We start from the raw sequence: 14,935 nt of genomic DNA, 5'->3' as shown, positions 1-14,935 counted from the left end.
TCCTATCCTACGATGGAACCGCAGTGAAACAATCCGGGACCTCTACCAGAATCATTACTGCAAGAATCAGCTCAGTGTCTGGGCCTGGGAGATTCTTTGGAGGAACGGCCCTCCAGTGGGATAGTGAATTACAGCCTTGTGTGATGGGGTCACTCCTTCCAGAAAGGTTTAGTCTCTGCCGAACCCCTGTAAAAAGACCTTTGTCATTTGTCTGAGTCTTTAGATTTTCAGTTCCCATTAAATCGGGTGCAGGTAAATATCTTTCTATGTTTTAATGCCAGTTACAAGCCAAGCGAAGGCGAGGCCCAACATAAACTGATGCCCTCTGTGATAAACGCAGGTGGGGAAGCAGGCTTTGTTTTGATTTCTCTGTCATCTGCCCATTTCACAAAATGGCTGCTGCCAGTGTTCCTGATCTGCCCGATAGTCCTCGAGCCAATCATGCCAACTCGGGCTTGATGTGTTTATTCACTGACTTGTTGAGCCTAGAGCTAGGGTGGCACGGTCTATTATAACACTGACATTTGGATATCCCGTAAAGAAATGGCTCACAGCTGAATCACATGCAAATGCTTCTAATCTGCACTTCTTGCGAAGCGACTTAGCTGAAGTCATGCTCTGGAACTTGCGTCACACACCTGTGGCTTGGTGCTGCCCTTGCCCAGACTGGACCTTGGCCTGAGGTACCTGGGAGCAGAGCAAGAGAAAGCCAAGCTGGACAACTTCCCCAGAGCGAGCCATTATTTTATACGAGTGAATCACTCAACCACATGGCTAACTTCAAAGGTTTTGACTTTTATTTTGGGGTGAGGGGAAGACACAGGGGGAGAGGCCATCGTATTAAAGTGAGCTTTCAGATCAAAAGACTTTAGTGCTAAGGCAGGTTGGTGATTCCACAGCTTGTCCACACACACACCAGGGACAGGAAGAGGAGGCTGGAAGAAATCTCTAGTTTCCTTTTGCCTTTGGCTGTATAGTCAGTCCTCCGTATTATTTATGATGGAAACACTTTTATTAGGAGAGTTGTTTTATTCTTTGTTTTTAGTTTTTCTTGAAGCTGGATAGAGGTCCAGTCTCCGTAAATGGCTGACATCTCACAGAGGAAACTCCCTCATGGTCTGTCTGGTCTGGGGTCTTTAAGTCTAGAGTCCACGGACTGCTAAGTGAGCCTAAACCCCTAAAGTTGTTCACAGATTCTCCCTGAGTATGCACATATGTGCATTTTTTCTGGGGAGAGGGTCTGAGGTTTCCATCTTATTCGCTAAGTTACCTTCCCCCCAAAGTAATTGACTCTATGTCAGCTTGGAACCCCTAAATATTATTTAGGCCAATATTATTATTGAGGCCAATAAGCCAAGAAACACTTGGGTTTTTCTGAGTTCAACCCTGGCTCTGAAATAATGGCCCCATATCCCTCTTGGATGCCATTGGAAAATGAGCTTTGCTTGTGGCCTCCTGGGTAAATGCCACTCTTTGTCTGCAGAACAACGCGGCCCTGTCAGAGTGATGTATCACTTGGAAACCGGGGTGGGTGCCAGGCCTGTCGCAATACTGTCACATCCTGATGGGATGTTGCAACCTCACCCTGAAACCTACAGGGAGGGAGACTGGAGTCTCCTCACATTTCCTGTGAATTTGCCCTTCCAGATTTCAGAGAAACCCAAGTCAGGCGCAGGCCCTCTTGCCAGCAGCGCCTGGGGAGAGAGTCTTAACCAGAGTGAGAGGCTTCTCTGCTAACCAGAGCTGGTGAAATCCCCGTCCACCCACCATGGCTTACAGAGAAACTGCTCGGAACGCTGAGTCGTGATAAGCCGGGTGCTCCTATAGGTGGACGTGTCCATGCATGCTGGAAAATACAGAATCCTCAAGTCGGAATTGCTTCTCCCCCCCACCCCAGCTAGAGCATTATAGAACTGACCCTGATTCTCGGCAGGGAAGACATCTGTGAAATCTGTGCTGTGCCACCATCTTTGGAAATGGCACCGAGTGGTGGTTGGGATGAAGCCTCTGCATTCAAACTGTTTGTGTTCACGTCCTGACTCTCCTCACAGGCTGTGCGACTTTACACAAGCCATCTGACCTCTCTGTGTCTTAGCTCCACCACAGCTATAATCTGTGAATCATAACAGTACCCACCTCATAGGGTCATGGAGTGAAGTAAATAAGGTCATTCAGGTAAAAAGCTTAGCACAGGTACATAGTAAGTGCTCAATAAACAGTAGCTATGCTTCTTAACCATTTTAATTAGGAGCTAATGGTTATTCTAACTCTTTGAATGATGACACTCTTGACAATTGAATGAACGTCAAGAACCCTCTCCCTTTGCATACAGTTTCAGTCAGTCTGAAATGCCCTTGAAGGCCACACGGGTCAGTGAACCCTAGCTTAGGGAGCCCCGATGTAATGCCCACAGAAGAGATGCATTTTACTGGCCCAGTTCCTTAACAGGATTGGCTTGCATTTAGAGACTACTCTGTATTAAAATTGTGGATTTCTGATTCAGAGAGTTTTGGTGAGATCTGCTTTGGTCCTCCAAATACCTGAGGGGTCCAATCTCTCTCTCCTCTCTCTCTCTCTCTCTCTCTCTCTCTCTCTCTCTCTCTCTCTCACACACACACACACACACACACACACTCCATATACCCATGCATACATGTACTGCTAGACCATTTAGTTTTCTTTTTAAGAAGTTTCGTTTCACAGATCTGCCTCTGCCGTCTTCTCTTTGGTGATACTCTCAAGGGTTACCATAATGAGTCATTTGTTAAACTAATCTGTGTTTCCATAGTCCACTGGTGGCCCTCTGTACTGAGCTCAGGCCAGTCAATGGTCCCTTTGTCAGGCTGATTAAAATGTAACTTTGCATGCCAAAAAAGGGCACTCCTCTGGCTTAAAAGCCATTTTCTTTGTTATAAATGTTTACGTTTTATATTATGTAAAAAAAGAAACACACACACACACACACACTCAACTTACTTCAATGACCTAAATCCTTCAATGGCTTCTTATCTGAGTATAAGAGCTAAAATCCAGAGTCCCATCAAGCCTGAACCTTTACCCCTTTGTCACAGTTGCACTGGCTTCCTTCTATTCTGTGAATGTACCAAACACATACTGACCTCAGGGCCTTTGCACTTACTATTCTTATTCATAGCAGGTTCTTCCATAAGCTCTCTGCATGGCTGACTGTTTCCCTCACATCCTCCTGGTCCCCTTATCCGCGGGGGATAGTTTTTATCATCTCTGTTTTATTTTACTCACCGCATATACAAACAGTGCCAGGCATGTACTAGGTGCTCAAAAAATATTGGTTAAATGAGTGGATGAATGAATGGAAATCACGATTGTAGGAAAGAGGTAAATTAAACAGTTCTTGTTTTTTCCTTTAGCAGAGTCACCCGAGATAAAAAAGGACCAAGACCACCCTGCAAAGTCCCACACCAAAAAGCACAGTAAGTTGGCGGGCTTTCAGATGGCTCTTGGCCCTTCCTTTCACGTTGGTCATAATTAGAGGCCGCTAATTTTTAGGCAAATATTGCCTCTGCCTGTTGCCTCCACTTTTCTACCTCCGCCTGTGTGGGCGAGAGAGTAGGGACGTCGCTTGCCCGGGTAAGCAGTTTCTCAAATAGAGACACCCCCCCCCCCCCCACCGCCAGAGAGTTCCTCCTCGTGCTGCTCTATATGCTCTAAAACTGAGATACCAAAGGAATAACCGCTTCTTGCAGTCATGAGGTTAGTGACTCCCCCCGTTCCAGAAAAATGGGTGGGAAGAGAAGAAGGGTGGGAAGAAACAGCTGAGATTTTTTTTTCCCTTTTGTTGACTGTTGACTTCCTACCTCTGTCAAGTTATTGATCCAAGAGGTGACTGTTTGCTCTGAAGATGCAGCAGAGCTCTTTGGAAGTTGCATTTCCCCCAATAATCAAACCTCATGAAGATACAGGAAATATCAGAGACATGGAGGAGAGGGCACAGAAAGAAATCAAGACGGTGTGATATACAAGTGATAGGGAATCGGACATCTTCACTATCTGTACTCCACATCACTCCACGGAATCGAATGAACACAGCACCTCAAATCGCGGGAGGAATTGTGCGGCCCAAGTCTAGTGGGAGTCAAGTGGGATTTGGTTGCTAATCTTATTATAGGAGCTGCTTCATTTTCATATTGGCCCCCTCAACTCCCACAAGACCTTGCCCCAATATATTCTAGGAGTCAAAGTTCCAGAGCCCCGTCGATGCGCATTTGACTAAAGCACAGTTGCCGGGTGAGAGCGATTTACTTGGGCTGAGGTCCTAAACGAAAGTGGTTGAAATTCGCTCTTCAGGGAAATAACAGTTTAAAATGAATCCTGAACAATTTGTCCACGGTAATTCGAAGAGACTCTCCCTGGCATTGGAGGGCCGAGACCTATGCCTCCGTCTTAGCTTTGACACTGGTTAATTGGGTGACCTCGGTCAAGTCACTTACGTTCTCTGTGTCTCAGACTCCTGATTTATAAGCTAAAGCCCTGTGCTAGTTCATTCTCAAATGCCTTTTGTTTCGATCCGATATTTGGTCGTCCCGTGTCTGGCTTTGCTGGTGGGTAGGGGGAAATGGGATGTGTCCTACTTGCTAGAAAATGTCACAACTCTGTGCCTCCTCTGCCCCTTCTTTGCCGTGACTTAGGCCGTTGATACACAACTTTTCCAACCTCTCCTCAGATCCACGAGGGACTCACTTATGGGAATTCATCCGTGACATCCTCCTGAACCCAGACAAGAATCCAGGGCTAATCAAGTGGGAAGACCGGTCTGAGGGCATCTTCAGGTTCTTGAAATCGGAGGCTGTGGCTCAGCTGTGGGGAAAAAAGAAGAACAACAACAGCATGACCTACGAAAAACTCAGCCGAGCGATGAGGTGAGGAGTTTCCAGTCCCAACCGTGACCGGTTGTTTCCTCGGCGGTCTGGGTCTGACCAGCCACCTCATGCGATGTCCTTTGTTACAGATATTACTACAAGAGAGAAATTCTGGAGCGTGTAGATGGACGAAGACTGGTCTATAAATTTGGGAAAAACGCACGTGGATGGAGAGAAAATGAAAACTGAATCTGCCAACACTTGGAACTCAAGCCAACACATACCCCAGACAATAGCAAACCAAGAAATCCTGCACATGCGTATTTCAAAGACTACTTTTCTCTGATATTTATGTACCATGAGGGGGAACAGCATCCGCTTCTAATGGGAAGAAGGAACACTACAGTCGATAAAATTATTTTGTTACTTTGAAGTATGTCCTATATGGGGAACAAACGTACACAGTTTTCTGTGAAATATGAGGCTTGTATGTGGCCGTGATTTGTTTTTGCCTCTATTGAAGTTCTTTTCCACTGCAAGAATGACAGGATTGGTAGCCTTGTGCTTCCTGCTAAAAGAAAGAAAAAAATATTAGAGGGCATTAAATGTTTTTATGTGCAAAATGATTAGGGAAAGGTGATGTGTCTTCTGCGCTTACGAATCCACGTGGTCTCATCAAGAGAGGTGGGTGTGGTTGTTAGCATGGACCCCGAGGTCTCAGATTGCCAGGATGAACCAGAGGATGCTGGGAAGTTTAACCTGGGCTTTGGGAGCCGGTGAGTGGAGCAGGAAGCCTTCTGAAATCCAAGTGGACTATAATCACTGCATAATCACAGGACTTGTGATGCTTAAATCAGCGAGAAGAATAATGGTGGGGGCTTTCTACTCATTCAAGAATGATTTACCTGATGCCAAGGCTGTTTTTCTCTCTCTCCCTTGCTTGGATGATTGGCGGGTGGGGGGGGGTGGAAACTTCAGTTGCCACCTCTGCTCACTTCTAGATATTTAAGAGAGGGTCTAGCCTTGGTTGTTTTTATCCCAATTGCTCCAAAATAAATGGGAAAAAGGAGGTGGTGATGAGTTTGCTCTTGGAGCCCTATAGCCCCTGAGTAATTCTTTGTTGTGCGTTATTGGGCTGTTTTGTGCATTGTAGGATGTTTAGCAGTAGCCACGACCTTTAGCCACTAATTGCCAATAGCACTCCCATCCCCAAAGTTGTGACATCTTCAGAAATTGCCAGGTATCCCTTGCAGGGCAAAATTGTCCTTGGCTGAGAACCACTGATGTAACCAGTCAAGATGAAGGTGGTGATTTACTCTCAGGACAAAGCTATGTGTAGATCTTTCAGTCCCTAGAGTGAAGTAAAAGCAAGACTGCAAAGTCAATCAATTTTTAATTTTTAAAATGTTAGGGACGTTGGGAATTCAGGAGTGGGACATCTAGAGGGAGTTTTCAGAACCCCAGATGAGAACCAAAGTCAGATGACAAACTAAACATAGTAATGTAGCAAAGAACTATAATAGAAGACATTTCACTAGAATTAAAAAGGAGTAAAAATTAAATTGCACAAGGAAATGCTGAGAAAAGAAAGAGAGAGAGAGAGAGAGAAGAAGGGAGGAAATGAGAGAGAGAGAAAGAGAGAGGGTTCCAGGGAAAATCTTTGCACATGTTAATTCTTATCATCATTCCTCTTTTGGATAATCTCTTTCTTGTCTCATCTCGACTCATCCCAAAGTGAATGATATGTCGCCTAGATTCGTGTCCAGAGGGATATTTTTGTTTGCTTTGAAAAGGAAAGACAGAAAAGAAAGGAAGAGGGAAGGGAAACAGAGAGCTCAGCTCCGGAGTTATGGTTAGTAAGAAGTTGGGGATTTCTTCGGTGGAATTGTTGAGAGGTTCCTGGAGACTCAGCACTGGGCCCTGCAGTCTGGGAGGAACGTGAGCCTGGGGACACTTTGGAAGTGACTTTAAACACTCAGATCCCTTTTGCACCTTTTCGTTTTGGTTTCCCATGTCCTTGGCTTTCTCCCCCCCTTTTGCCTCTCTACCTTGAGCAAAAATGTGGGGGTGAAGACAATGGGTTTCATCAGCTAATGGACCACCTACCACCGTGTCTCACCCAGGGAAGGCGAGTGATTCATAGTCGAAGGTTGTGAAGTGTTTGTAATGTATTCAGAAGGTAGGAAGTAAGAATTAAGAATTTGTCCTGATTATAATGAGAGCCGTTATGGACGGTGACCTTGGAGGCCCGGCTTAAGGAGATCTTCTGAAGTTACAACCAAGTCCATTTTTATTTCCGCCTGCCTCGGTCACCTGCACGTACGTTGTCAAATAACAGTTACTGAGGAAACTGAGGGAAATAACAACGAGCAACACAGACCTGAAACATGCCTGCGTAAAAAACCACAAGGTGCTTTTCCAAGTGAAGCGAAAGAAGTGTGAGGCCTTTCCAGCATTTTAGCACTTTTCACATGGAATGAATTAAACATCCAAATATCTGAATTGGTGTAAACGCATGCATTTTTGCACATCTGCGTGCATCTGAACCATGCGGCGTCATTAGGGGCATCTGCTCACGTGCTCTCTGCCTTTTCCCCCCTGGCTTTGCCTGCTCTTCACCTAAAGTGGCTAGATCCTTCCCGGAGTTCACCCTTCCCCAAACCTGTACGTTTCTCACACTCCTCCAAATTGGCCTTGGCTCTTTCTGCACCGTCTCCATCAAGAGCACTTTCTGGTAGGTAGTAAGTAAATCTGGGGAGTACCGACTGGAACAGTTCTGCAGATAATTAACAGATTGTGTTATTTGCCGAAAGTGACAGTTTCTTGGCACCTGGTTCCTGCTTAAATAGGCTGGAGTATTAAGTTCTTAGCATATCTCTCTATTGTCTTGGCTTGAGTTGATGCATTTTCTATGTGCTGTTCGTGACTTGGAGAACTCATGGCAATTGGGCCATGCCAACTTAGGGTGTGAACGGAATACTTCCCACCACAGTGTTGCAAGGGAGAGCAAAATCCCAGAGAGTAGCCAGCATCAGGTGAAGCACCCTCCCCCCCCCCCCCCACCTTCTCTTGGGGACTCATAGCTTCTCACTCAAGACGCTTATCTGTGTTGGATGCTTACATGGTTATCACACCTGGTCTCTTGAATTCTCAAGGCTTGGGCTCTAATTTGTCATTTTCATGGGAATCCGAGGCAGGAAATGTGTTGCTAAGACTTGGCCAGATTTAGATAATCTGAGACTCCTGGATATTTGACTTGATGAAATTTGAGCTAGGCCTTGGATCCCAGAGACCTACACCTGCGGCTTCTTGAACTTGCCTTCTGACCAGGGCAGACCCGGGTGATGAGTTTTCCTTTGAACATGCCGGTCCTTCCTTAAAGTCCTTGTCTTTCTAGACTGTAAGCTCTTTGAGGGCAGGGACTATATCTTACCCATATTTCCCAGCACCTAGCATGAGATAGGTCCTCAGCAAACATTTGTTGACTTAATGAGCAAATGTCTTCTGGAAGATGTCTCCATATCCATAATTGGGATGTGAATCGTTTCTTCACTGGAATAGGAGCACAATGGCCACAACTTCAAGGACATGTTATCTATTAGATGAACATTCTACTGTGAGACTTTTTACTTTGCCTTCCTCCTTGTGCTGAAATGAAACCAAACAGACAAGTTGTTTGGTTCCACAAGCCAACATACATCAGAGGAGAATTCTGTTGCCTGATTAGGAGCTGTGAGCCTTATTTAGTACAAGAAGCCAGTAATGGACCTTTGACCTGTTTTAACCAATGAAGATTATGAATGTGTTTATACGATGTAAATTGCTATTTAAGTGTAAAGCAGTTCTGAATTTTAGTATATGGGGGTTGGTTTATATATAAATATATATATATATATTTTGTCTTTTTGAAAAATGCTGAGGGATCTTTTGATAAGGTTAGTCATGCATGTTAGACTTTCATTGTGCAAGTGTGCTGTTTTTCAAATGTATAAAATATAGGAGAAGGTAAAATAGTGAGAGGGAAAGGCAATTATGTTATTCTTCTATAGTTACTGTTGAGTGCCTACTAAGTGCACAGGGAGCCATATACATGAGGAGCTTCTTTAATTAGACAAAATGTACCAGATGTTCCATAGGACCCTATTGCGTGGACACATACTGTGTGAAAAAAGGGACAGCACAACAACGATGATATCAGGGCTGACTTAACTTCAGCTTTGGTTCTCAGGATTCCATTTCTGGATTAAGATAGCACTTGGTAAAACCCCACCAAGACTGTGCCTGATGAGCTCCTGAAATGTATAAGCCCTCACAGTTAGCTTAATTGGGATTGATCTTTCTGTAGGTATCTGCATAATTCTTGCTTTTCTTCCCATTTGGCTTCTGGGCTGACAGTTGGTGAAAAACAATCCTACTGCCGCTATTTTTTTTTTTTTAATCAGAAATCTTGCCCTTTATGTGAAATTAACACTGAGTATTTTTGTTTTATGAAAGAATTATATTTTTCAAAGTATTGTTTTTTGTTTGATGGGTCCCAGAAAACACTAATAAAAACCCAAGACCAGCCTGTAATTGTGTGTTTCATGCTTCAAGGAGCCATCCAAAACTGGGCTTAGAGGAAATGCACTTAGTCCATAGCAACAAAATGCGTGTAATTCTTGCATATATTTAATTTAATACGCATTTATTGAGCATCTATGATGTGCCAGGCACTACCCTAGACACTAATCTATGGTAGAGAATGAAAGGGACAAAATCTCTACTCTCATGAAGTTCATGTTTCATGGAATGGAAACAGACAAGAAACAAAATACTAACAGGCAAATATTAGATGTGTAGTAAAGAAATGTAGAGCAAAAAGGAGTGGAAAATGCTGGGGTGTATGTAGGGATGTATGTAAGTTTAGCTCACATTTCAGTGAAGACCTGCAAGATGGAAGGAGTGATGCACGTAACTGGAGGAATGATACCTTACAGAAGGGACCAGCAAGTGCAAAGGTCCTGCGGTTCCTGACATACGTTCCTGACATGTTCAAGGAGCAGCAAGGAAGACTTTTTGCCAGAGCCAAATAAGCAATAGTAGGAAATGATGTCAAATAGGCACTGGCAGGTTAGATGACATAGAACTTGGAGGATGTTATGAAAGTTCCAGTTTTTCTTTCGAGCGAGGTGGGGAGCTATAGAGAAGTGACATGTTCCCACTTCTGGGTTAAAAGAACCCCTCTGGGTGTTGCGTTGAGAATGAATTGCAGGGAGGCACTCAATGCTGAGCACACATTCTTCCTGAAGGATGAACAAAGGGAGGCAGAAAAGATCACACATCCGGGCTTCCAGTACAATACTTACAAATACTTCAAGCCAGTAAGTGAACTCTAGAGGTTCCTAACAAGTTTCTCCTGGGGACCAGAAAGCCTCAGCCATTTGGTTTAACTCTGTAAACAATAACATGAAACGAATATCTGACCATTTGGAGAAGATCTACGATATGTTCTGTATATACATTATTACATTTCATCCTCCTGTAAGTCCCTGATATATAGGTATGATCTCTAGTTTTCAAAGGAAGGAAATGAAAATCATAATGATTCCATGACTTTCTTAAGGCCACACAGCTAGTAATAAGCAGTAAAGCTGTAATATTCTCTAGTTCATCAGGATCCTACCGTTACACAACACACGCACACACAGTTTTGTGGTTAAATATGTTGGAGTAATACTGTGTTAAGCAATGTCCTACAGACTTATTTACTGTAGGAATTATTAGAATCTTTATTATGACAGTGCACACTGTAAATCTATAAGGCGGGGAAAAGGGTTCCCAATTTCCCAAACATATCCATCAACGGGTGAACGGATAAAGATGTGGTATATACATACAACGGAATACTACTTGGCAATGAGAAAGAATGAAATCCTGCCATGTGTAGAAACATGGATGGAACTGGAAGGTATTATACTGAGTGAAATAAGTCAGTCAGAGAAAGACAGATATCATATGTTTTCACTCATATGTGGATCTCGAGGAACTGAACAGAAAACCAAAGGGAAAGGGAAGGGGAAAAAAAATAGTTACAGAGAGGGAGGGAAGCAAACCGTAAGAGACTCTTAAATATGGAGAACAAACTGAGGGTTGATGGGGGTTGGAGGAGAGGGGAAAGTGGCTGATGGGCGCTGAGGAGGGCACTTGTTGGGATGAGCACTGGGTGTTGTGTGGAATCGATGAACCATGGGAATCTACCCCAAAAACCAAGAGCACACTTTACCCACTGTGTATTAGCCAATTTGACGATAAACTACATTTTAAAGAATAAATTCTTGAATAAAGTATTACAGTCTTTGTAATTTGAAAAATAAAATAAAATGGACCCTTTTCATCAAAGAAGTCTTGATGAAAACAGCACCCTTAGATGCCCAGGAACGTGATGATATGTAAAGATTACTTCTCTGACTTAGAAGAAGCGGTGTTTTCATGTTTGGGCCAAATTAGTATGCTGATAATATTCATGCACATCACGTTTGACCCACTCTGAATATATTCTATTTTTTTCTCATTGAGAAAAAAATTCCCTCCCTGCCCTGGGCATTATTTTATTTGCATCGATGCATTTCTCAGCAATCACAGAGAACTTGCTGGTTGCCAAAGAGTGAGAGTCCTCTTTGAGAACTGTGAACCCTCATGAATGTCAACTCTTTAGAACTATCTGTCCCAAACTATAAGCGCTGGCCACATGTGGTTATTTCAGTTTCAACTAGCTAAAATGACATAAAGTGAAAGCTTAGTTCCTCAAGCACATGACCCACATCCCAAGTGCTGCCCAGCCACACGTGGCTAGTGGCTACGGTCCCTGGACAGTGCAGATGTGGAATAATAGTTTCGTAATCAGCGAAAGATCTATTGGACAGCGGTGCTCTAGAATCTGACGCTAGGAGGAGCGGGTAGAGGTGGAAAGGGTGGCGAGCAAATCTAACCCAGGGTGAAATAAGATCCGTTGAGCCTTAGAAACTAAAGGTGACCCTGAATGGTAGAGAACAATAAAAATAAAGATCCAAAGCAAATATCTCTGCAGTTGCTGGAATGGTGACAGTACCTGCGAGTGCAAACAAGTTAAATGCTGTCAGTGGAGCTTTTGAGTGGGAAGATTTTATTATTCTTATCTCCAAACCCCACACATACCCTACAGTCATTCGTATGAGCGTTCCAAGGATGTGGCTTTCTGGTTGAGAATACGGGCGTTGAGGGAAGATCACTGAAATGGGCAGGGAAATGAAAGATCCTTAAATAGGAATGGCTGGCACTCCAGCCATTTGTCTGCTGGCACGCCAGCCATTTGTCATTTGTCTGCTACAAATGACACTAACACCGTTTCCTTCTTCTTTTCAGGACTAACTTCTTGAATCATTAGTTTACCCATCAGCTCGCTATGTCCTTATAAGTAAATTCTCTTCTATGAACTAGCATGACCTGGCGTCTGGTCACATAAAGTCGCTGAAAATGCTTTCTTGAGGGTCAGCGTCAAACTCATTGCTGCCCCAGGGAGTTCGCTTTAGCTCTTCCCGCTACCTAAAATGCATTTTTGAGCTTCATGTGGATGGCTACGTCTGGTCATGCAGATTTCAGTTCAAAACGTCTCCATTCCTACCTACACTCAGAGCTGGAAGATATTTGCTGCAAAATCCCATGCTAAGAACACAGAGAGCATAATGCACAGACCCAAGGTCATGCAAGCTTGTAACGAGGAGGGGAAGCCAGTTTTCCTGTTTTCCCATTCATGAATCCTTACACCCACGGGTCCTGGGGTCTCCTAATCACAGCGATCTTTCGTCCCCAACACGGAGACGTCCTCAAGGAAGCTCCTTTTCCTCTGCCTCCATGGCGATGCCAGACAACTTTCTTATGCTGATTTTTTTGAATCTGGCCAACATCATCTTCCTTCCGGAGTCCAGCCAGATCTGGGAGGGAGAACCACACATCCTAGACATTAGTGAAATAGCAGAGGAGACCAAGTTAGAGCTGCTAAGACACCAGAAATTCAGAGGTTCCTGGCATCACTGAGGAAGGAGCACGGGACAGTATAGAATCTAGTAAAAGATCCAATTAATCATCAGCTTTTTGACTTCTCTCCTAAGCTTCACTGTGTGTGTGTGTGTGTGTGTGTGTGCGTGTGTGTGCCTTCCTCTCTCCTACTCTCTGTGTGTCTTTCAGAGTCTTCATTTCTTTCCCATACCTTTCCTTCCTCTTGCTCACCAGTCCCTTTAGGACTCCTTCCCACTCCAAACCTGTCTTTCCAGGTTGCTGAAAGATCGAGGGCTGACAAGAGGACAGTCCTGGACCAGGAATGGAGCCACCTCTTTGAAAGCCTCACTGGTGACAATAACAAATGGTATTTACCTAAGAGTTATTAACACATCAACTGTTCTCCCCTTGACTGTTTAGTCATGTCATTCAGCATTAATGGACTTTTCCAACGGCAAATAGAAAGAGAAGAAGGAAAACAAACAGTGTATTCACACTTGATGGAGTCGGTGATCCCTGCCAAAGCTGTGAAAACAGAGGTGATCTCTTAAGTTTGACCTGAGGACACGTCTCACCTGAATGGGAATGCACAGGATTCTGGGTCCATGTTGGACTTTCCATTGAGGTTTCCCATGAGAGGGAAAGCAAGCAGTAAAGGATGTGGCAGCATGGTGAAGAAGAAAAAATACTTCACTTGTTTCCAACTCCGTGACGATTACAGCCAAGGTACCAGGCACGGCACCAGATTGACTAAAGGCAAAATCAAGTGGTCCAAGTTCACATCGCAGATTCGTGTGAAAGCCCACTTCACTTCCGGTCCTACTTTGCTGTATTGTCTCCATCAATGTCCACGTTTTCTTTAAGAAGGAGACATCGTTGAGTCATGGGGACTGGAAAACAGGTTAACAGAGTAAAAAGCATAGGCTTTTGAGTCAGAACAACCCCCGTTCCAAATCTCATACCTTCCCCTACAAGCTAGATGACCTTGGCCAATTGACTTAACCTCTCCCTTTGAAGCTCAGCTTCCTCATAAACAAGCAGGAGTTCTAAGCTGGAGCTTATGCTTTACGGGGGAGACAGCCAAATAACCAGGTATTACACTGTAGTGTAATCAAAGATGGGAAAATGCAGTTAGGTGAGACCTGGGTTCTGGTCATGGCTCCACCACCGACCAGCCATGGCCCTTCAGGAAGTGTCTTAAACTCTCTTGCTTTGGCTTCTTCCTTTATTAATTGGCTGGTTGGACTAGATCATCTCCAGAGTCGTTTCCGAATAGAAAGTTCCAGGAATTTATGAAAATAAGTTTGAGTCTAGTCCAAATTTTATTTAAATGTTTGAGTCTGCCCTGGGATGAGTTGGGTTGCTAAAGTAAATACGGAGGTGTCTCTGGCGGTTCTGTAGGACTGTGGAAGTAGGAGGCGGCCGGTGACAAAGCAGCAGAGTCGGGAGCCCTGGACTCACGCAGCCAGTTTCAGCAGAAGCCATCCTTCTGGATCCAAGAACTGTGTCTTCGCCTGGTGAGACTGCTCCCTGGGGAAATGGCTCATGCACGACAGTGATGGCATATATTTATTTAGCGCTTACTATGCTGGGCAGAGTCCCATACACTGTGCTTATATGATCTCATTTAATCCTGTGAGGTAGGTAATATCGTTATTACCGTCTTTCCCTTTGGATGAGGAAACTGAGGATCAGAAGGATTCGACCATTTGCCAAATGGCAGAATTAGGACGTGAACCCATCCCGCAAGCAATGATGTTTCTATCACATAAATTCCTGAGCTACTAAGGGAAGCACTGCCTGAGCTTTCAACTGCTGAGTTAAGTCCCTTCTTTGAGTAGGCTTGCTCAGAAGCAGGAAGTAAAATTTGCCAAAAGTGCAAAAATAAACAGGACCCTGAGGCGTTGAGTATAGTCTGAAATTCAAAACCTACAAGAGATACCACCTTTCCTCGAGCTGATGGGTCCCAGTAATGCTAATGGTGGAACAACAGATTGGACTCCCAAGGAGCTGCTGCGTGAGGCAGACGTTCTACGTCCACAGACAGTGCTGGTCTCACAGAATATGTGTGTGCTGTGTGAGTT

The 14,935-nt window shown here is 44.3% G+C and overlaps 1 protein-coding gene across 4 annotated transcripts in view; it reads left to right on the top strand.

Moving 5' to 3' along the window:
• EHF (ETS homologous factor) overlaps positions 1-9,410 on the top strand; it is a 41,110-nt gene extending 31,700 nt beyond the window's left edge. For 3 of the 4 annotated variants that reach the window (XM_086677701.1, XM_086677702.1, XM_086677699.1), the window contains exons 7-9: positions 3,390-3,452; positions 4,703-4,898; positions 4,988-9,410. In XM_086677701.1, coding sequence (XP_086533827.1) covers positions 3,390-3,452; positions 4,703-4,898; positions 4,988-5,087 — 359 coding nt within the window. In that variant the 3' untranslated portion in view covers positions 5,088-9,410. The remainder of the gene's footprint in view (positions 1-3,389; positions 3,453-4,702; positions 4,899-4,987) is intronic. The other variant, XM_086677700.1, reaches the window with a different exon arrangement.
• Positions 9,411-14,935: the final 5,525 nt, after the last annotated feature.

Source organism: Puma concolor, chromosome D1 (genome assembly GCF_028749965.1).
Source record: "Puma concolor isolate L17-30 chromosome D1, mPumCon1.1.hap2, whole genome shotgun sequence".
Taxonomy (NCBI): Eukaryota; Metazoa; Chordata; class Mammalia; order Carnivora; family Felidae; genus Puma; species Puma concolor.
Note: the sequence above shows the minus strand (reverse complement) of the source record. Positions and strands in the feature narration are given on the sequence as shown.